General features: G+C 34.6%; 3 protein-coding genes across 3 annotated transcripts; all 3 read right to left on the bottom strand.

Annotated features, from left to right (window-relative positions):
• Positions 1–3,396: 3,396 nt before the first annotated feature.
• On the bottom strand, positions 3,397–4,544 carry LOC123230029 (cold shock domain-containing protein 3-like). The gene has a single exon (XM_044656125.1). The coding sequence runs from the start codon at positions 4,387–4,389 to the stop codon at positions 3,625–3,627; it is 765 nt and encodes a 254-aa protein (XP_044512060.1). The 5' UTR covers positions 4,390–4,544; the 3' UTR covers positions 3,397–3,624.
• An 8,153-nt stretch (positions 4,545–12,697) lies between these two features.
• LOC123196908 (ferredoxin--NADP reductase, leaf-type isozyme, chloroplastic) lies at positions 12,698–15,108 on the bottom strand. The gene is made up of 9 exons (XM_044611092.1): positions 14,823–15,108; positions 14,492–14,726; positions 14,233–14,366; positions 14,060–14,138; positions 13,805–13,896; positions 13,645–13,722; positions 13,302–13,364; positions 12,977–13,211; positions 12,698–12,899 (listed from the first exon to the last, which is right to left on the bottom strand). Exons 1-9 carry the CDS (start codon positions 14,925–14,927, stop codon positions 12,832–12,834), a joined length of 1,089 nt encoding a protein of 362 aa, XP_044467027.1. The 5' UTR covers positions 14,928–15,108; the 3' UTR covers positions 12,698–12,831.
• Positions 15,109–18,680: 3,572 nt separating this feature from the next.
• Positions 18,681–21,295, bottom strand: LOC123193952. Its single transcript, XM_044607036.1, has one exon. It carries the CDS (start codon positions 20,951–20,953, stop codon positions 18,962–18,964), a length of 1,992 nt encoding a protein of 663 aa, XP_044462971.1. The 5' UTR covers positions 20,954–21,295; the 3' UTR covers positions 18,681–18,961.
• Positions 21,296–22,365: the final 1,070 nt, after the last annotated feature.

The following is a 22,365-nucleotide window of genomic DNA, read 5'->3' as shown; positions in this document are numbered from 1 at the left end:
GGCTAGGATAATATGTCAAGTTTGTAATAAAACTGAACATACAACTATGCAATGTTATTATAGATTCAATACCTCTTACAACAATCATGTTGTCATACCTCAATTCTACATAAGTCAACCTAATACCTTACAACCTCCTATGGCCTCAAGACAACATAATCTACCTCAACCTCAGTATTATTCAAGTACCAATTACTTTTCTGGATCTTACTATACTCGAGCTCCAACTTCCATTCCCTCATTCTTACAAAACAACAACTATCCATCTCTTCAAACCAACATTCCTTATACTCCTACTACCACTCTAAATCAACCAAATCCACGTCTTGCCAATAATCCTTGAGCCTTTTACACTCACCATATTGCATAGCCACCTTCACAAAACCCTTAGTCTCCTCAGATAGTCGCTCTTACCACTGTTTAGGATTACTTATAATATATGAATTCTGGTGTAACTGACCATGTTACTTCTAACATTTCTTAGCTAGTATATGAATTCTAGTGCAACCACCCAAGGTTCGACCCAAAAATGTTTCCACTATTCAATGATATAAATCTAGACCTGACAAATGGGCGAGTCAGGTCAAGTTGATGTAGGTATAGGTAAAATGGGTGTAGGTAAAAAACGAGTTCATTTATATGAGTAATAATTTCTAAAACCTATTCCCGACTTTACGAGTACGGGTTGACCCACAAGTCACCCGCTAATTTTAATTTCTCACTATTTATTTTTTTAAATATTTTAATGTATTCAATTCATAATTTTTAATATTTTTCTCTTCAAGTATATAAATATTCTATAAAGAAACAAAAAGTTACCTCAAATTATAAAAATATTTTCTATAGATTTGAAGAATTTTAGTATTGAACACGAAATAAATTTTATAACAAAGTGTTTAGTGCTTGTATTATTTAAATTTGTTTTCAACACAATAAATTCTTTAATTTTAAGATGAATTTGAGTTCATTTTATATCAAATGAAGAGAAAATATGTAAAATTTATGTTGGATGTGTTATAAATCTGATGTTAAAAAGAGAAAAAAAAAATGAATAGGAAAGAAAAATGAGTGACTTATGGGCATACCAACCTTCCCGCAAAAATGAATTACCCATGGGTACGAGTTCAAAAATCTAAAACTCATACTCATTTTTATATTGTAACGTAATTTGATATTTCAAAGGATTTTTTAAAATTTTTGTTAATTTAGAGATGGTATAATAATTTTATAAGTGAAACTGTTAGAATTAACATTATAATCGAACTCTTTTATACTCTTCTTTTCATTAGTAAAGTTTTATTATGGATAAAAAAATAGGGTTTATATCATAAATAAGCAAAAAGTGTTTTTAGGTCAATTTTAATGGCCAAAAGAAAATGTAATTTACTCATATAAGCATGGTGATTAATATATAAATAAATATAAATTATAAAAAAGGGAGGAGGGAAGGAAAAAAAGGAGAGTTCCGTAATTATAGTTGGTGAACAACCAACTCTCACCCTATTTACCCGATTTCACCTATGAAACTTAAGAACGGGTGAAAGAAAGATCACCCAAATGACGAAAAAGAAAATTAAGTCGCTGGAATATGACTGCTTGCAGAAGTTCAGTACCCAGGCTACCAGCTGCTAGCTACGATTAGACGCCTGTTAGACTTTCCAATTTGAATTCAACATTTCAAAAGCCCAAAATGAAGGATTGCTGTTTAATTTATAGGCCAAAAGACTGATTCCCACCCAAGGTATAGTGAAATCTCAAACTCTCACCCATTAACTTTCAAAAACCCAAACACCCACCTACAATCAATTTTCCATTAAAAATTTCAATTAACATTAAGGGTAAAACCATAATTTAGCAAAAAAATTAAAGTTTCATCACAATTTCCTCCCCTATATTTAAACAATTACATTTTACCCCCAACCCAAGGTTTGAAAAGTGGCAAAAACCCCCCTAGGGTTTGTTCCTCTTCTTCCGACGTCGGTTTCTCCTTCCCCGACCGTCAGCCATCCTCCCTTCCCCCCTTATCTCTCCTCCGGTCTCTCTCCCTAAGCTCTCCGACAGTCTTCAGCCAGAGACGAAGATGATTTTGTCTTCGTCTGGACGAAAACGCGTTGTCTTCGTCTCTTAGACGAAGACGATTGGTTTTCGTCTGAAACGAAGACGATGTGTCTTCGTCTCAAACGAAGACCGCTCATCTTCGTCTGAGTCGTCTCTGATTGAAGACGGTCGGAGAGACTAGGGAGACAGACTGGAGGAGAGACAAGGGGGGAAAAGAAGACGGCCAACGGCCGGGGAAGGAGAAATCGATGTCGAAAGAAGAGGAACAAACCTTAGGGGGGTTTTTGCCACTTTTCAAACCTTGGGTTGGGGGTAAAATGTAAGTTTTTAAATATAAGAGAGGAAATTGTGATGAAACTTTAATTTTTTTTACTAAATGATGATTTTACCCTTAACGTTAATTGAAATTTTTAACGGAAAATTGATTATAGGTGGGTGTTTAGGTTTTTAAAAGTTAGTGAGTGGGAGTTTGGGATTTTGCTATACCTTGGGTGGGAATAAGTTCTTTGGCCTAATTTATAATCCAAAGACAAAATGCAAAAGAACTGTGAAAAGATTTCGTTTGGGTTGAAAAAATTAATTTGACCATATATTTTTTAAATTTATATTATTTTATTTGATTCATAAATAATAAAATATTTTAATAATTTTATATATAATAATAAAACAAATAATATAAATAATAATCTTATTACTATTTTTACTTAATCTTTATTTTATTATAATTATATCATTATTTATTAATTATTTAAAATAAAAATATCTTTATTTTTAACCAAACTGCAAATGAGCACTCAAAACATACAATCCATTGCAACTGAAGACGGTTAGTTTCAGCAAAAGGTGCAATAATGAAGTTCCTTTGATCTGGCTTCCAATACATTTGGAATTACTGTTAGATGTCAGCCGGGTAGCATTTGAAAGAAGGTTTTAAAAACACTTAACACTAGTATTGATAAGCATAAAAGAGGTGAAGAAGAAATTTGAAAGATCCTCATTTAGAGGGGTAAAGTGAGATTTGCATGGGCGGAAGTCCAGAGTTAATCACGAAGAAGATTAACACACCAATACCAATATACCATATAGATGTTACAGTGGAATTTTACCTAGAACTTAACAATTGCTAAGAGATTGGAAATGAAAAGCAATACTTGGGGCTTCAATGGTGGTTGAGACTTGAGCATACTGGGTGTTGTTTTCTGTATCATTTGATTCAACTATAGATGTATTAACACTACTTATATTCACCTCATTGCCTCGATTGAAGCAACAAAACAGTAAAACCATCCAATCTCACATGACAAACAAGAAAAGAACTGCCCGATTAGGAAATTATCAAAATAAAACATATCCGAACCACCTTTAATCTGTATCAAAACTGAAGTTTTTTCTCTTAAGCAGCCCTTCTTCTACGTATAACAACCCACCCAATGGGCAATACAAGTACCCAGATACTAAACCAACCGTTAATAAAGAAAAAGGGAAATACTGATTAAAATAATGACAATATTTACCGATATTACTCTTTTTTCTTTTTCCTGCATCAATTAATCCATCAGCAACACCTTAAACCTTCGTGCAATCCCTGGCAAAGTGCCCTGGTTTCCCACAGTTAAAGCACGGACCACCACTTCCGCCGCCGCCATACCTCCCGCCACCCTCAACACAGTCCCTGGCCAAGTGCCCTGACTTTCCACAGTTATAGCAACGGCCACCGCCACCGCCACTGCCGCTTCCCCTGTTTACACAATCCCTGGCTAAGTGCCCATAACCGCCACACTTGAAACACCCACCTCCATTTCCACTTCCACCTCCACCCCCACCGCCACCGCCACCATTATTATTTGGACGTGGACAATCTCTGGCATAATGCTCAGGATTACCACAGTTATAGCAACCACCGCCATGATAGCTACTATTTCTTCTGTTACTAGTACAGTCCCTCGCCACGTGTCCTACACCATCGCAGTTATAACAGACCACCCCACCAGACGCGTACCCATTGTTTCTCCTCTTATCATTGGAACCGTTCCAGTTTCCACCAAATCCAGCGCCACGTCCGCCACGGCTGTGAACATTGTTTTTCTTAGGAGAATGAAGTAGTCCCCCACCGGGAGCAGTAACGTCAAGGGCTTGGTACTTACCGTCGGATTCAAGCTGAACATCGAATTCAACAGGCTGGTTTTCGTAGAGAGTACGATAACCGTGGGATTTGATGGATTTATGATGGACGAAGAGATCTGCATCACCATCATCAGGCCTGATGAAACCATAACCCTTGACGTCGTCGAACCAGGTGACTTTACCGGTTGATCGAGTAAGCTGAGCCATTGACGATCGAGATCTAATATAAAGGAGAACCCTAGTAAAATGCAGGCTTACAATTACGAGTAAGAAATAAGTTTGAGGAGGATTCTCTCTTCTTTATACAGACAACTCTGCGTTATGCATCAGCCCTTGCTATTCACGGTTTTTGCGCTGCTTTACGGCCTTTCGTAAGAAACCGTGGACCCCATTTTTTTATGCTTGCGTTTGCTTTAATCCAATTTTCTTTTCTTTTTAGGCCAAGTAATTATATCCCCCGAGAACTTTGGTAAAATGATTTTTCATTCATTAAATTTCAAAAATCTTTTTCTTTTTCAATCTTGCGTTCTGCCAGCATTCTAAGTGAAAACGGCTAGAATTTTGTTTTGGTACCAAGGAATTCTATGAAAGTCGGATCATTTTTTTGCAATAAAATCAATTATATAAAATAGATTAAATTTTAAATTTAATGATTAACTTTATAATAATTAATAAATTAAAATTTTAATTTTAAATTATTATTATAAAAAACTTGGTCTCATTTCTTTTTATAATTAAACTTTTTCCTCTGTGATTCAAATTATAATACCAAAACAATTAGTTAAATATTAAAATAGAGCTAGGGCCAAGGCCTAGGAACTACACCTGAAAAGAAAGGCCAAATGATCATTTTCCACTTTAATTTTGGTGAAAAGACAATATATTATTAAATGAGCAACTTAAATACCTACCTAAATTTTAATTTGTTGTCACACAATTAATAATTTTTTATTAAAATTAAAAGATAAAATTATTAATTTATTAATAATATTAAAATAATAAAAATTATATCTCATTTTCTTCCTTAGTTTAAAAAATTAATAATTTTTTTTGAGATTAAATTTTGATAAAATTTACTTCTCTCCATTATATATCAAACCTAAAATCCAGCCACTTCTTTCAATGGACGATAGCTCTCTCTTGACAAAGGCGAACGACAAACGAAGGTGTCATCATCATCCAACAAAGAAAGACATTTCATCGTCCAAACCGAAGAACGATTGTAGTCTAGTGAAGGATGACTAGCGTCATCTAATAAAACACGACGCTCCATCATCTAGCAAAGTTTGGGATGAAGTTGCCAATGGCCATTAGTGGTAAAAAAAGTAAAGAAAAAAACTAAGAGATTTGGGGGAAATCAGTCACTTTTTAAAATTGAGTCTGAGATGAAATGTTAATTTTCAAAACCTGAAGAAAAAATGAAATAAAATTATATATATTTTAACATTATTATTAAATGATGATTTTACTCTTATATTTAATCATAATTTTAATGAAAGTTTAAAGATGTATAAATATTTATTTATTTTATTTATTATATATATACTTTTAAAATTGAGTTAAAACTTGGATAGGAATAAGTCCTTTCACGAATAAGAAATTACTATGTATATTGTTGCAGTACTTGTGGAGAGAGAGCATACAAAAAAGCTTTTTTTAAAAAAATAAATAAATGTGTATTTAGAAAAAAAAAAAAAAGACTGGTCTATCAAAGAAGGGTTCCAGAACAATCTATGCTCTCTCTCTTTCCAATGGAAATGACAACAAACTAACAAAGGTCTAACAAGTTAGGTCTGGTCGGAATCTTCACAATACTCACTAAGAAATACGCCATCAGACACTCTTAAATGTCTATTAAAGTTTCTATCTTGATAGAGTTCAAGAGAAAAGGCGACTTGTTCCTAATTGCTCTTAAATTTACATCATAAGCGTGGATTAGGTCTCGCTCCCAGTCACTCTTCTTAAATTTACATCGTAAGCGTGGATTAGGCCTGGCCACCTAGTGTAAGTTATACAAAAGTTACAGACAAAATTATACAAAAAGGGGAAAAAAAAATCAGCTGCACAGTGAGTATGCTGCCTAATTCCTATCTTTGCACCAATCTTCCCCGAGTTGATTTGATCGAAGCACTCAGCTGTAGCATAACTTGATGTTGGGCAAATCTTGGGGCCTGTCCCTCCTTTACAGAAAGACATATCTGAAAGGGCAAAAACAAGCTACCCAGTGATTGCAGAAGCAAGGGAGCACCTGGACCAGGAGAAAAGTAGCCACCACCTCTCTAAGTTGGGCAGGTTTCCTGCAAACCCAATCAAGAGCAGAAACTTGATGACCGGAGCAGGAAGGCACACTGCTGGAGGAGAAAAAAAAAAGGACTGTGGCTTGATGACAACATGAATCTGGGAATGCAAAATGCCGGATTGCAGCAGCTAGTCGTGGAGCATGTCTGGAAGGAAATTTCCCGTGGAAAACTAACTGTTCTAGGCGGCAAACTGCACTTCTTCTTGCCAGTTCTGGGCAGCGAATGCCAAAGCGGAAAGCAGCTCAGCTGGAAACTAATTCTGCAGCAGCTCCGTCTGTTATAAACTAGGCACGTTTGCTTGACAATAGAGCTACAAAAAGTATGCAGTCTGGGGAAATTAGAAGCTACTTCCAGTGAGAATTTACAGTGCAGAATTTTCACAGTGGCAGTTGCAGCTACTCCTTTAGTTCCGTTCTGTAGAAAATCCTCATTATAATGGCACCAACCATTTTGTGTAAATCTCTATTTTTCCAGTCCAGGACAAAACATGGCGGCAGGAGGAAGCAAAAGATTCCTAGGGGGCAGCAGGTAAAGGTTTCAGACTTAGATTTGCAGAACCAGTACCTGTAGCACCTAAGGAGGGAGGGACAGCATCAAAGCAGGCCTGAAAACAGTCCTGAAAATCTCTGTTGGAACCAACCATCTCCAAAACATGGTTGCTGGAGCAGTGGCTTATAGGACTTATAAAAAAGCCAATTGCTTATTTAAGAAAAGCCCAATTCTCACCATTCACATAAGGAACAATTTAACATTAACCTGGAACTGAGAAAAATCATTTTCATCTTTTGGAAGGAAGAAAAATAATATGAACTGTATTTGGGATTTGGGATTTAGCCTACTCTGTATCAAAGGATGATTCAATTCTGTTAAAAAAAAAAAAAACTTTATTTGCATTGTGAGCGAGCCAGATAGAGTTCGAATGATTTTTGTTTCTAATTATAATCTAAGAAGTTGTATTTAGCTGGAGCTTGAGTCTGCGTTTTGGGATAAGATGGTGATAACATCGTAAGGGGTATTTATGATGGGGGTATATAGGTAATATCAATATTGGGTGGGAAATGAATGTGATTTAATCGAAAATAAGTTTTGTTAATTTCTAGGTCCTCATCAGTCAATTTAAAAAAGCCTGATAGAAGGCAGAAAAAATAGAAACATAAAATATTTAGAAGGTTAACAGTGACTTTTTGACCATAGCAAATGGACAAATAAAAAATAGATTTTTCAATAATCTTATAAAATTAGAGGGGAAAAATGTGATAAAATTATATCAGTGGAATGTAAACAGTAAAATGATGGTTTTACCCCTTTATTTAACGGATAATTTAACGGCAGTTGTGGGTGGATGCAAACAGATTAAACTTTAGGTGAGTGTTTGAGTTTTTTATCTGGTGTGGGTATGCTTTTGAGATGGGACTAAAAAATGGGTGAGAAATAGTTCTTTTCCCATTAAAAATTGATCCTTTATATAAAAATTTACTAGATTTTGTTATATGTTTGACGTCGTTCCATAGTATAAAATCAATAAATATTTGAGTGATTAGTTATAGAATAAAGATTTAAATAGATTAACCAAAGTATAATAATAAATTCCCATTAAATGAAAAAAATAATGTGACCATATTAGTGGTAGCTTTTTAAAATTTTTTTTTTTGGACATTTAGATTATGAGCAATGTTATATGTACCCATTTTTAGTACATAATTTATGTACATAGTGATGTGTCATTATATAATTATATGATTTTAAAATATGTGTCATTATATGATAAAGAAACATTCAATCACATAATAACACCTCATCTGTGTACACAAATTGTATACCAAAAATAGGTATACATAGTTTTATTGTTAGATTATAAAAACAACTTTGTATTATAAAATAAAATCATTGTTGTGATGCAATAATAATATAAAAAGAAATGGTTGAAAACAAATGAATTATATTTAATAACAATATCAAGATTCTTAATTTGCAAGAGATATTTTGAATGATTAAAAAATAAGTTTTATGTATAAAAAAGTACGAGTTTAAATCTTTTTTAATAATGTATCAAAATAAAGTCTCTAAAATAGGGTTCTTCGTTACTGATTCTTAAATTAAAAATAGCCAATTTTTTACTTTTCCTTTCTGAGAATGTTTCTTTCTCCCATTCAATCCTTCTCATCAACAAATATACAATACCTACATGCTATTGAGTAAGTTAAAATCTAGATTTTCAAAAAGTTTATCAGGTAAACATATAGAATAAGGCAGTGAAATGGCATTAGTTCAGACAAGCTCACATTGTTGATGCAATGATTAAAACAAAATAACCAACCAACATCTCAAGTTCTTGTAGATTAGGAGAACTTCTCAAGAGGTATAAAGCAACTAAATACTCCTGCGAATTAGCACATGGATGAGGCTGAGGAATTGTGAATCAAATTGTATATTACTAATGAAAAGTTGTACAATATATATATATATTATTTATTTATTTATTTATAGTCCGAAAAGTAATCTTAAACTTATAAAAATGGAAAAAATGGATTAGGATTAATTGCATTCAAATAAAAGGAAATATAATTACAATAATCAAAATCATATATTTACTATAACACTCCCTTGCAATTGTAATGGGAGCTCACGAAACTACAATTGGAGACACTAAAAAAGAAAGCATGTGCAAGACAACCCCTTAGTACATATATCCATAAGTTAAGAGACCTTAATGTGAAAAGCAAACTAATTGACGTAAGGCAAGAGCATAAATGAGTGGAAAGGAATGTCAAGTGCGCACAAAAAATAACAAAACCTCATAACATCAACAACAACACAAGCAAGGGCATGGTACTTTGACTCCTTAGTAGATCAAGATACAACAATGTGATTCTTGACATTTCAACAAACAAGGTTACAACCAAGAAAAACACAACCACCGGTGACAGATTATCAAGTGAAAACATTGACAATCCAATCAACATTCAAATAAGCTAAGAGATAAAGGTTGGAGTCACAATAAAAAATAAGACCATGAAACAAGGTACCCTTAACCCTTAAAATGCCAAAAAAAGACATTCGACTACACGCATGTATCAGTGAGTAGGAAACAAATAGTTGTTGGATGACTTGATTTACAATGAAGACAATATTAGACTAAATAAGGGTGAGATATTGAAGATAATCAACCATGCTACGATAAAGGATAGCATCAAGGTATAAGACATTACTGGTAGACTTTGATGTCTCGAAACAAAAAAAATGTGTAGCACATGAAGTACATAAGTCAACCTGGAAACATCATAACATATTCATCATGTAATAATATGATAAGAAAAATAAACATGGTGGCTGTCAAACAACTTCCATATCAAGGAAAAAGTTGAGTGAACCCAAGTCCTAACAAGCAAAGGCAAAGCACAAAAGTAGGTACATAATTTGTAACAATCAACGTATCACAACTAGTCATAAATATACCATCCACATAAACAAGCAAAATCACAACAAATGATAAGGTGCAATGGATGAACAATAAAGGATCAAACTAGTTGTTGAAAACCCCATGGTCAAGTAGAGAGGAGAATATTCAATTGTATCATGCACGAGATGCCTCTTAGGGTCATAGATAGCCTTAATAAGACTACAAACATGAGACAATCTGCTAGGGTCAATAAAAGGGAAAAGAACTATTTCCCACTCATGTTTTAGGTCTATCTCAAACTCATATCCACGGGAGATAAAAATCCAGTTTTTCCACCTATGACCAAACTGCTGTCCAATTTCTCAGTTAGAGGCAGGGGCAAAATCGATATTTTATTGTTCAAAACCTTAAAAATTTAAAATTTCACCATTTCCCCCCTCCAGGTTTTAAAAACTGACAACTAAACCCATCCTCAAAGTTTAAAAAGTTTAGATTTCACCCCTAGGGTTTGCTTCCTTCTCCAGCCACCACTAACAATTGACGTATTGCACCGATCTCATATCTCCAACTATAAAGGATGACCCTTCATTGCCCAGATCTAGACGACGAAACGTTGTCCAGATTTGGAAGAGCAGACGAAGGACAATGCTTTGTCGTCTGGGTACCTCTTCGTCGCATGGTGGTGCGACGAAGAGATCTCCGTCTCTTCATCGCACCACCGTCATCGCACTAGGAGAAAGAGGAGGCCGGTGACGACGTCGGAAGATGAAATTAAAGAATGAGAGTGAAACTGTTATTTTTGAAAGTTATGGGGGATGGCTGCGTTTTGAAAATTATGGAAACCCTAGGTTTGGGGGTGAAAATGTTAGTTTTCAAAGTTTAAAAACTTTGGTTAAAGATGAAATGTTAGTTTCTAAAACCTAAGAGGGGTGAAAAGTAATAAACTTTATAACTTTTTAATATAAACAGTAAAATATCGATTTTTCCCTTATCCCTAACTGAGAAATTGGACGGTAATTTGGTCATGGGTGGGAAAACTGGATTTTCATCTCTCGTGGGTATGAGTTTGAGATAGGCCTAAAAAATGGGTGGAAAATAGTCCTTTTCCCTCAATAAAATTAGGAGGTTGCTATATGAACACTTTTTCGATGAGATACCTTCTAACATTAAGATGATGACGTGACTTGATATACACAATGGCGAGAGCAAGAATGGTGTGGATTATAGTCAACTTGATAATAGGACTAAAGGTATCTCCAAAATCCATAAGAGCCTAAAACTAGACGAGCCTTATATAGCTTAATAGACCCATCAACTTAACGTTTAACCTTGTAAACCTAGTGGCAACTACCAAAATTCTACAAATAAGACAATGGAACAAGAACCCAAGTGTTGTTCTACACAAGAGCATCATACTCTTTACTTATCGCTTGATGCCAATAGGGAAAAGACTCTAGAACTTTAAACAAAGTGTTAGTGTCTTAGATTGATCATAAATAAATTACAATAGAAGGATAGGAGCAATTAAAGGTGATATAGGGGAGTTAGTGAAGGCAGACTTATTTTATGAGCTTAGTAAAGAAGACAATAGAGCAATTGACAATGAGGCAAGAGAATAGGCAGAATTTGACAATGGTTGTAAGCTTTGGTCAGGTTGTATATGGTTAGCTGATGGAATATGAGAATTAAATATATGTAGGCCTAAAACATTGAAGCATTGAATTAGTTATGGACAAAACTGATAATGAGCAAAACCCTGAATGAAGGTTCAAGGAGGGTTGAACAACAACATATCCATGAAATGTGGTCTCATGAAACACCACATGGTAGGAGAAGTAGACATGACTAGTTAAGGTTAGATTTAAGCCAAACCGAGTTGAGCTTAAGTTTATCTAAGCTCAAGCTTAGCTTGACTTGAGTGAAGTCAAACTCAAGCTCGTCAAGCTTGCCTCAAAGTTATTTGAGTTTGACTCACTTGAGAGGATTCCAACTTGAGTTTGGCTAAAATAACTAAAATGATGTTATTTTGATACATATGAGTCAAAACAATATTGTTTCAATTGATTCATAAAGCTTGAGCTCGAGATCAAGCTAACAAAAATTTGACTTTTAGATTGAGTTTGAGTTTGCTTAAACCAAGCTAGTTTTAGGTTTATTTGAGTCGAGCTAATTTTTGAGTTTCAATAATTTCAGCTCAAATCCAACTTTATGACTAGTAGGTATATGGAAGCAACGATACCCACAGTAAGAAGAATCATACCTAGAAAATATACATAGAATAAAACGGGGCAAATTTATGTGTTACAATCAAAGTTAACAGTGGAAAATAATTACAACCAAAAATCCACAAGATGTCATAGTCAAGAGGATGCCAAAAAAGAACTTCAAAGGGACTCCTATTTTTTAGCAACGATGGGAGCAATCCATTAATAAAAACACAATAGTAGAAAATACCTCCACCAAAAAGGAGATGACAAATTAGTCAATAATGAAAAAATAATATCATTTTTTCACTATGTTATAGTGTTTTCTCTTAATGACACTATTGCGGACAAGGGTGTAAGGACAAGAGTATTGATGTATAATACTTTAAGACTCAATATTATAACGATAATTATAGAGCAAGTCTTGAAAATTGTATCATCTTTGACTCCAACGTACCAAAACCAACTCCATCAGTCATCTAGTATGCATTACGTAATTCTTCAATGGCATATTATCATGATTATGAGAAATTATAAAGAGAAATGAAAAGCATGTTAAATTCTCGTGCAGTATATTGCATGGTAAATGATGTCCCCTCAACTCATGAAAATTCTGTAAGCTAAACTGCTTCATTAACGAAAGGGGAATAATAGACATTCACTATCTGCACAACGAAGAGGAGATGATTATAGAGACGCATCATTGCTTTAACGAAAAAAAGGGTTTGTACAAGTAATAAAGCATTTAGTAAACTTCCACATTCCATTGCTCAGCTTTCTTCAATGCCCTTTTGTACTCAACCCAATCAATGCCTGAAAAGTACAGCAAATACAACTTCAGAGATATAATTCACTTGAACTGCTTCAGTAAGGATCTGAGTAATTCTTACCATCTTTTGCAGCCAATGATACCATTATGTCATCAATTCCCTTCTCCATGCCCTTCAACCCACACATATATACGTAAGTGTTATCCTTCTTCAGTAATTCCCAAAGCTCCTCAGCATATTGAGCCATTCGCGTTTGAATGTACATCTTCTCGCCTTTCTCGTTCTTTTCCTCTCTGCTCACAGCGAAGTCAACCCGGAATTTGTCAGGGGCCTTCTCCTTCATCTTCTCAAACTCCTGTGCACTCAGCGTGATAAAGTATGAGTGTAAACATCAATTGATTCAAGTTCAAAAACAAAGAGCAAATTAGGCATCTGAGTGGCTCACCTCCTTATAGAGCAGGGAGCTACTGGTAGGGACACCCAAGAAAAGCCATGCCAAACCATTGAACTACAGACCATATAAAAAAATGAGTCACTCATAAGATTGTGACATTGTTTAATGAAAATTCAGGCAGTAATTGCACTTAATGTGGAATTTAGTATGCAATATATATGACGAAACAGTTTTTTACTCTGTTTGGATCAACAATTTACCGGCACTGGTTGTTTGTGAGTCTTTAAGGCACTATCTGAAGCAAATGTAAGTGCCTATTGCAATGGCAGCTAAATTACCCCGCAATACTAGTGCCTCTAAGGAAATTGTTCAGAGCTGACTATTTTTATTGTACCTTGTAGTCTTCATGCTTCTCAAAGAACATTTTCCACAAATATGCTCGAAAAGGAGCAATCCCAGTTCCAGTTGCAAGCTGCAGTAAGAAAAAATTCAGTGAAAACAATGTAGTGAAATCATGATAAAATATTAGTTTTGAAAAGAGCAGGATTAGATACCATGATGATTGTGGCATTGGGGTCCTTTGGCATAAGCATTTCTTTCCCCACAGGTCCTGTAATTTTAACTTCGGCCCCAGGCTTTAAGTCACCTAATACAACACATTTGGAGCCACTAGGTTAATTTCAGTGAGGCATCTCTTATTGGACATTCCTGCCTTCTAGACATGGATAAATCTATAAAGGATGGCTGATTGATACTGCTTTTTAAAGCTGTATAAATAACTCATAGAAACAAAGGCTCTGCATGCTTACATAAGAAATTTGAGCAGACTCCTTTAACAATCTCTCCATTCTCATTGGTATACACAAGACGTTTCACGCAGAGAGAAACCTGCATGCCGACAATCAGATAAAATCAATAATTGAACTATAAGCGAAAGGAAAGAAAGTGTACAGAGAAGAAGAATTGTCAATTAGAAGCTCACAGTTTTGGAGTCTCCAAAGTCACCAAGGGCACTGCTAGCAATTGAGTATAATCTCAGCTTGTGAGGCTTCCCATTCTTGTCAACACCATCAGCGATCACCCCAATGGATTGCCCTTCTCTATAAGGGACCTCTCCTAAGGCATCCAGTCAGCTCAAAATCAATAACTTTCTTATGTTAATCAATCAAGATATAAGATCAAATTTTCACTTATAACAAAGATAAATAATTATTTGAAGTGGTATATTAAGAAAAAGGTACCTTCAGTGCTGAAGACCATGTGCCAGGTTTCTCCAGGAGCATCATCACCAGTGATCTTTGTGTTTAGAAGACATCTGCCAATGTAAGGGTTCTTAGGTTTGAACTTGTTAACGATAACACCTTCTTCATCTTTCTTGGACTCTTTCTTAACCGTAGCAGGAGCTTCAGTGGTAACCTGGGATCTGACTGAAATCACTCTCCCACCTGTAGAAACATCTCTGTAGTAGAATGGAACCTGGAAAGAGGAGAACCCCACTTGTCAACTGAAAATTCAGCAATGAAACACACTGCCAAAGATTAAAAATCATACATATGCATGTAAAATTTTTACCTTCTTAAAGGTGATCCTTTCAGATGAGACAGCAAAGGTTCTACTAGGAAGAGAAGTAGATTTGGAGGATGGAAGAGAAACTGCAGCACTAACTGCAGTAGCCATGATAATTGAATGATAAAGAAGAAGAAAGATAAAAAATGTAATGAGGTGATCAGTAGTTGGTTGATGAAAGAGAGAGTGAGATGAGAAAAGTAATATGGATATTGAATTGGGTGGAGGAGATTAGAAAGCGAATGCAGTGGCTCATGAAAGGATAAGTTCATGAGTAAATGGATGACTCACATTTTCATCAAGTTCTCTTGCGGTTTAAGCGGGTATTAATTATTTTAGCCACTTTTTTTAATTATATATACATATATAACTATATTTCTATTCAATATATATTTATAATTAATCATATTTTTATTTAATATATATTTATAATCATATTTATATTTGATTTCTTTTTTAAAATAAAAATTAGTTGATCGGGTGTTTAGTTAATTGATTAACTATTTTTTACCCAAAAAAAATCTTTAAAAAATGTAAGGTGTTTGGCCGAGTTGCTTAGTGAGGTGTTAGATAAGCCAATCAACAAAAAAAAAAAAATTAAATAAAGTAATTTGGCTAGGTGTTTGGTCGGCCAGCAAAGCACCCAATCAAATAACCTAGCCAAGCAATCTAACCAAGCAACTAGATCAAACAACTTACATTTTAAAAGATTTTTTTAGTAAAAAATAATTGACCAATCAATCAGGCACCAAACCAAACAATTTTAATTTTTAAAAAGAAATCTAACACAAATGTGACTATAAAAGTATATTGAAAAAAAAAACGGCTAAATATATATAGACAATTGAAAAAGTGGCTAAAATAATTAATATTTCATCTAAACCGCTATCCTATCTTATACAATAAAACTTTGTATATACTTTTAAGTATATATTTAATATGTCGTTATGTGATTAAGTGATTTTAAATTAAAAATAAAATAACATTTAATCATATAATGACACATCAACCGTATACCCAATTGTGTTCATGTAACATTGCTCAATTTGATATTTGGTTCAAAACTTGGAAAGCTGTATTAATGGGCATATGGGTAGCTATTTTGGTGACCTTAACCTACAGTATATGTCTTAGTTCCAGTCGTCGTTGCAATGGCTCTATATGATTTATTGCATTTGAGAAACCATCCTTAACATTTGATCCAAAAGCGCTGCCTTTGCCAAATTTTAACTGCAGTTAAGAAAGGGAAGAAACAGTGAGACAGTCATCAAGTTGGAAACTGCCCAAAAAAGCCCTGCGTGGTTTTACTGTGCTCATATTATTGGGCCTCAGTAGCCCAAGCTTTTGCAGCCGTTGTTGGATTACATTTTGTGTCACGATTATGATCTGCTCTAGAGTCACATGCAATATGTGGAGAATATATTCGGGGACAAACATATAAATATGTTCGGGAGACGACATAATCTAGAGGTATTGAATTGTTATTTTTTTATTAAAAAGACCAAAATTTTAATATTTTTTATTGAAAGTATCAAACTATCATCTACATTAAATAAAAGTTTGAGTGGTTAAACAAAATAATCCCCGTCTAAAAAACTAGGGTTTTAATAATTTATTTATTTATATTAAAATAATTTTAAATTAATTAATTTGAGATTGAATAACGTATCAATATATTTGTTATAGGAGACGTGGTAGATTTTTCCGTTAAAAATGTGAACATGGGAATTTTATGCAACGACGTAGAAAATTTGTGTTGAGTCTTCCATTCCTACCTTCTTCTCTATTCCCATGTGCAGAAAATGTTATTTGTTTTAAATTTTAAACATGATAAGGGTTTAGAAGAGTCTTAAGGTTGATTTAATAAATACTTGTAATTTCTTGGAAGGCATTGCTTTCTTTGTCGTCGTCATATTTGTTTAAGTTGACAAACACATGTTGAATTGAATTATTATTTGCAGAATCAGTCACACACTATGTCTATGCTTTGTATAAATGACTAGTTTGTAATTTTTTTTTAGACTTCGATTATAAACACAGCGAGCCTGGTGGTCGACCAGACCTGTGGACAACGAATTTTCAATGAAGTGATGAAGTTGACAGCATATTTTATTCCTTAATTCAGTCACTCACATTGATTCTTCAGACCGTGTGTTAGATTTAATTGAAAGGAAATGTGTCATCTACAATTTTTTACTTTTGACTAGTCAATAAATTGCTCAACCAAGACGTCGCATTGACCTATTAAATGGAGGCTAATTGGAGTACGAGATGAGGTAAATTGTGAGCAAGCAAGCACCATTGTCAACATTAGAATTCTAAGAAAAATCTACTATTGACATCAGATCAAAAAAGACGTCCTAAAATACTATATAATAAAAAAATTATATGTATAATTTATGTATATAGTTTTTATATAAACATAATAATATATTATAATGAGATTATATATTACTTTATCTTTAATTTAGAATTATTCAATCATATGATGATATGTTATTATTTGTATATATTATTTATACACAAAACTTTAACCATTATATAATTGAAATAAGGCTAAAGGACTTATTTCCATCCAAGTTTTAATGTGTTTCTAAAGTCTCATCCACAGAGTTTTAAAAACTCAAATATCTACTTATGGATTGTTGACCTCAACCAAAATCGTCATTCCCCCCCCCCCCCCCCCCAAAGATTAAAAAACAAACAATTTTTTTCCTACCCAAAAGTTTGAAATTTTCACTTTTCTCTCTGAAGTTTTTTCTTTATTCTCTGGCAATGAAAATCAACTATCACCACTAGCTAGCCACCCTAGCATCTTCTTCTCCAGTGTCGGCCTTCCCACCAAAGCAAGTTCATTGGACAAAAATGAACCACTCCAATGGCAAAGCTAACAGCCAAAGAAGAAGATGTTTGGGTGGTCAACCGACTGCAGTAGTGGATTCTTATTGCTGGAAAATGAAGAAAAAATTTTAAGAAAAAAATAAATTTTTTAAACTTTTGATTAGAAAAAATGTTAGTTTTTAAAACTATTTAAGAGGGGAGAGATATAAACTTTTAAAATTTTAGAGTTTAATAGTAAAATCTTATTACTAATAATTTTAATTAAAGTTAACCGTCTATCAATAAAAATTTAGTTTTTTAAACTCTTATGAATGATACTTTGAAAATAAATCAAAACTTGGTTGGGAAGAAGTCATTTGGCCTTGAGATAATGATCATGAAGCTGCATTTATTAACCTAATACATCATGAGCCCAACTCTTAAATGCCTAAATTGCCAACTTGTCAAGGCTGTCCCGTCCTAATTCATATCACCATAAAATTATAATCTTATTTTCTAGTAAAGTCTGAATAAGAAAGGAGAAAATTTTATATTTAAAAAAATATAAATTTTAATTTTGTTTATAATATATCAAAATTAAAATTTTAATTTATTTATTTTAATAATTATGAGATTAATTATTAAATTTGAGATTTATCTTATTTAGTATAATTGATTTAATAACAATATAATAATTCAATTTAGATGAGATATTTTATTTAAAAAAATTATAATCCTCCTAAATTATTAGTATTTTTTTTTTTTATGACGCCCAATTTAGGCTGCGTGTATATATGATCCTGACAGAAGCGAAGGTACATTTGAGAGTTGGTTGTTTAGTCACCATTTGAAGAATGGTCAAATGCTGATTGCAATGCAAATTGCAGGGATAAATATTAATGGTGGAAACCCATCTTCATGAGAGTCAACTGACTGGATCTAAATAATATACTGTTTTAGATTTAGTAGTTGGTTTGAAAATGTCTAAATGGTGGGGCTGAATGTTTCTCAAAGGGTAGCTGATAAAATCCCAGCTGAGGAAAATGGCAAATTGAAAGCAGAATTTATAAATAAACCCATAATTTGACATAACAAATCCCCAAACTTATAATTTTGTTTCTGGTGGCATCAGTTGAGCCATGAAACAAATGGAACCAAAAAAGAAACAAATAGATGCAGCAGCTGCTATGTAAATGACTGAACACACTTCTAAAAAGTTACAGGATAAAGTCTAATTTTTATGTACACTCAATTTGAATGATGAAACAGAAGCAGCAGATAGAAAATTTGGTCGCAAAAGCCAGTAACTTTTGAATTTGATTGAATCAATGGAATCCCTTCATTCCTCTAGACTGAAAAAGCTTCAGTTTACTTTGGGCTTCTTGTAACAATTGTTCAATTGTTTCATCTTGGATCATGTAGCTTTGCTTAGATGCCCATTCTAGCACGTTGAGCACTTCAGCTTGTGCTAATTCCTCACTGTCTGGTACATGCATGGCGATGTAGCATAAAAGAACCACTGCTGATAACTGAACAATTTGTTCTCCAAAATATACCAGCTGAACCAAGTGTTTTGCACCTCCAGCACTTATAATTGCCTTTGAGTGGTCATCGTGCAGGTAATTATCACTGCAGGCAAACTTTGTAAGTGCAATTGAAGCCTCCCTCGTAACTTCAGCCTCTCTTTCATCAAGAAGTTTAACCAATGGAGCAATCATCCTTGTTTCTGTTGCTCTAAAAGTCCTAGCCAAATTCCCAATGGCCTTGATGCAGGGAATAAGAAGATCAGAATCCTCCTTTTCAATGATAATCAATAGCTGATCAACAACAGCTTTGCAGGCAGGCGAATTGGGCTTGAATGCTGATCTTCTCAAATCAGTATCTTTCTCTGCCACTGATGTGATTTCCATCAATGCCATGGCAGAATTGTATTTAACTTCTTCGGATCCTTTCTCCAAAAGAACCGCAAAACATAACAATGCTCTGGACTCAGTTATGCTGCGACAAATGGGCGAATTTCCCGCGCCAAGATGCCAAAGTGCTCTTGCTGCCATCGCTTTCATGTAGGCCTTAGTAGCAGGGTCTTCCAATTCTCTCCCCTTTGCAGCAGTCCCTGAAAGCGAAACATTCTGCTGATGCTGCAACTGATGATTCTGCTTTACATTGTTATTATTGGTGGAACCATTACTTTTCACATTGTCGTTCTGATTTGTAAGATTCCCCTGTTTCTCACCAGCTCTTACTGCCATTGTTTTCATAACCACAGTATGCATTCGACTTGGGGCCTTGTTTCCCATTGGATGAGGAATGTGACCGTGATTATAATCACCATCATCATAAGGCTTATTGCTATTACTATTATTACCATTGGCAATCGAATTACTATTCTTACTATTAGCAACAACAACAGCATGAATAGATGTAGCTTTGTTACTGGTAACAGCATACTTACTATGTTCTTGAACAGTCTCAAACGCAAGGTGGCCAACAAGCAACCGAATTATATTATGCTGTGCAAAAAGATCTTGACATTGCGGATAATGGGCTGCCAATTCAGACACAGCCCACGCAACAACAGCTTGCACCTTCATAGGCCCTTCTTTCAGTATTTTCGCAAACACCGAACAAACTGCAGTGTGGATCAGGTGTTCTACACTCTCAGGGTCTCGTCCCAGCAGTCCAATTGCTCTAGCTGCATTCTCTTGGCCTTCTAATTTACCTTCTTTGACTAATTTCAGCAATGGCCAAACCCCACCTTCTTCGATAATCAACTTCCCGTATCGATAGTTATCTCGTGCTAGTGACACAAGCGACGCTGCGGCGTCGGATTTGGCATCAAGTGACCCTGTATACAGAATCGCGATTTGTTCCCATATCAGACAAAGTATTGGCTCATTAGCGGCGATTGGTGGGAGGCCCAAGTACCCGTCATCGCGGTCATCCCCCGAAGCGGACACGCGGAGAAGCCACGAAACGTCTCCGATTGAGTTTTCTAACTGCGACGACATTTTACGAAACGCAGCAGCCGGGTTGATGGTGAAGACGCGCTTAATCAATCCATTGGCGCGGCACTTGAGGACTAAAGCCAGCACTTTCTCAAGGACTTGTTCCGTATCGTCAATGATCCGGCGCGTGGGACGCTCGTAAAGATCAGAACTGGCTCGAGCTGCTTGTCTAAGGAGTGCGGCGAGCTTTTCTGTCTTGGACTTGAGCTCGGCGCAATCTTGTCTATTAAGAGTGGCTTCATCTGCCGCTTTGACCACCTGGTCAGCCAAATGAATGGGTCTGGACAAGATTTGTTTCACTTTGTCCGCCATTACAACACAACACAAGCCTTGAGGTGAGTAGAGAAGCAGATCAAGAAATGGGAAGTTTTGTGAATTGGGGTTGGTTAATTTAGAGAAATGAAGTTGAGGCTTGAAAGGCGGAGAGAATAGTGGAAGTGGTGATGGTGGTGGGGTAGTTCTGAGTTGTGAGCCGTGTCCAAGAAGAAGTAGGAGAAAGGTTTGTAAGATTTTTTAATGGCTTCATATATCAACAACTCTAAGCCTGTGGTGGCGGTAATATTGGATGAATGATTCATGGAGATGGCGGACGGGTTTTACAAGGTCAAACGCGCTTTCTTTATTTATTTTATGAACATGCCATTATGCCAGATTCTCAATTGATTACACTGCGTTTGGTAGGATAATGATTTAATGGATATAAATTATTTATATTTAATTTTTACGAATAAAATTATTATTTGAAATACTTTTCACCTCACTTAATAATACATTAAAATTTTATATTATTAATATATTTTTTTAAAAATAAAATAATTAATTAGTAAATAAAAATTATAATAAAATTAATATTACTTTGATAATTATTTTTTAAGATTTTTTATTTTTTTATCAATTAAATAAAATAATATTAATAATAAATTATAATTTATCAAAGTAATTAAAAATATTTTTTCAAACCAAACACTCATTAATATTTAAAATAAGTAATACTATACATAATCAATTTTAGACATATAAATAAATTATTATTATGTAATTAATTATTATTTTATTTTTAATTTAAAATTATTTAATTTTATATATATATATATATAATATGACGGCAGTTATGGTCCACTATAACGAGAACCTAAGGACGGTTTGGCTCTAAATCACATGGTAAGATTACACTTTACAGAAAGGTGTCCAATGAAGTTGCACCCTGCTGACTCAACTACACGGTTGATATGACAAGAGACATGCAACTACTTCGGATGGATTCTACTTCCTTCTTAAGTTACTTCAATGGCGTCATTGGCTTTAGCTCAGATTAAAGGTGGGACAACGGTCTCCATATCTGGGCTTGGATCGGGCCTGCAGGCTTAGGCCTATTCAAGGCTTAAGCCGACCTATTGCATTCCAAGCCTTCATATTAAGGGCTCACAAGTCAATCAGTCCCACTGATTAGGCCTTGGGCTTGTGGCCTGAGCAGTTCCAAGGTCCGGGCGGCCTGAACCATTTGTTTGCACTCCCTCTCTCTCTCTCTCTCTCTCTCTCTCTCTCTCTCTCTCTCTCTCTCTCTCTCTCTCTCTCTCTCTCTCTCTCTCTCGTGATAGTCAAATCATGTATTTTATATTAAAAATCTAATTTTTGTAACTCAATTCGGTTTAAATTTATAGGTCAAATCGATTATTCAAATTTATAGTTTACACTTGTGATTCATTGACAAAACGATATCATTT

The sequence above is a fragment of the Mangifera indica genome, chromosome 1 (assembly GCF_011075055.1).
Source record: "Mangifera indica cultivar Alphonso chromosome 1, CATAS_Mindica_2.1, whole genome shotgun sequence".
NCBI lineage: Eukaryota > Viridiplantae > Streptophyta > Magnoliopsida > Sapindales > Anacardiaceae > Mangifera > Mangifera indica.
Note: the sequence above shows the minus strand (reverse complement) of the source record. Positions and strands in the feature narration are given on the sequence as shown.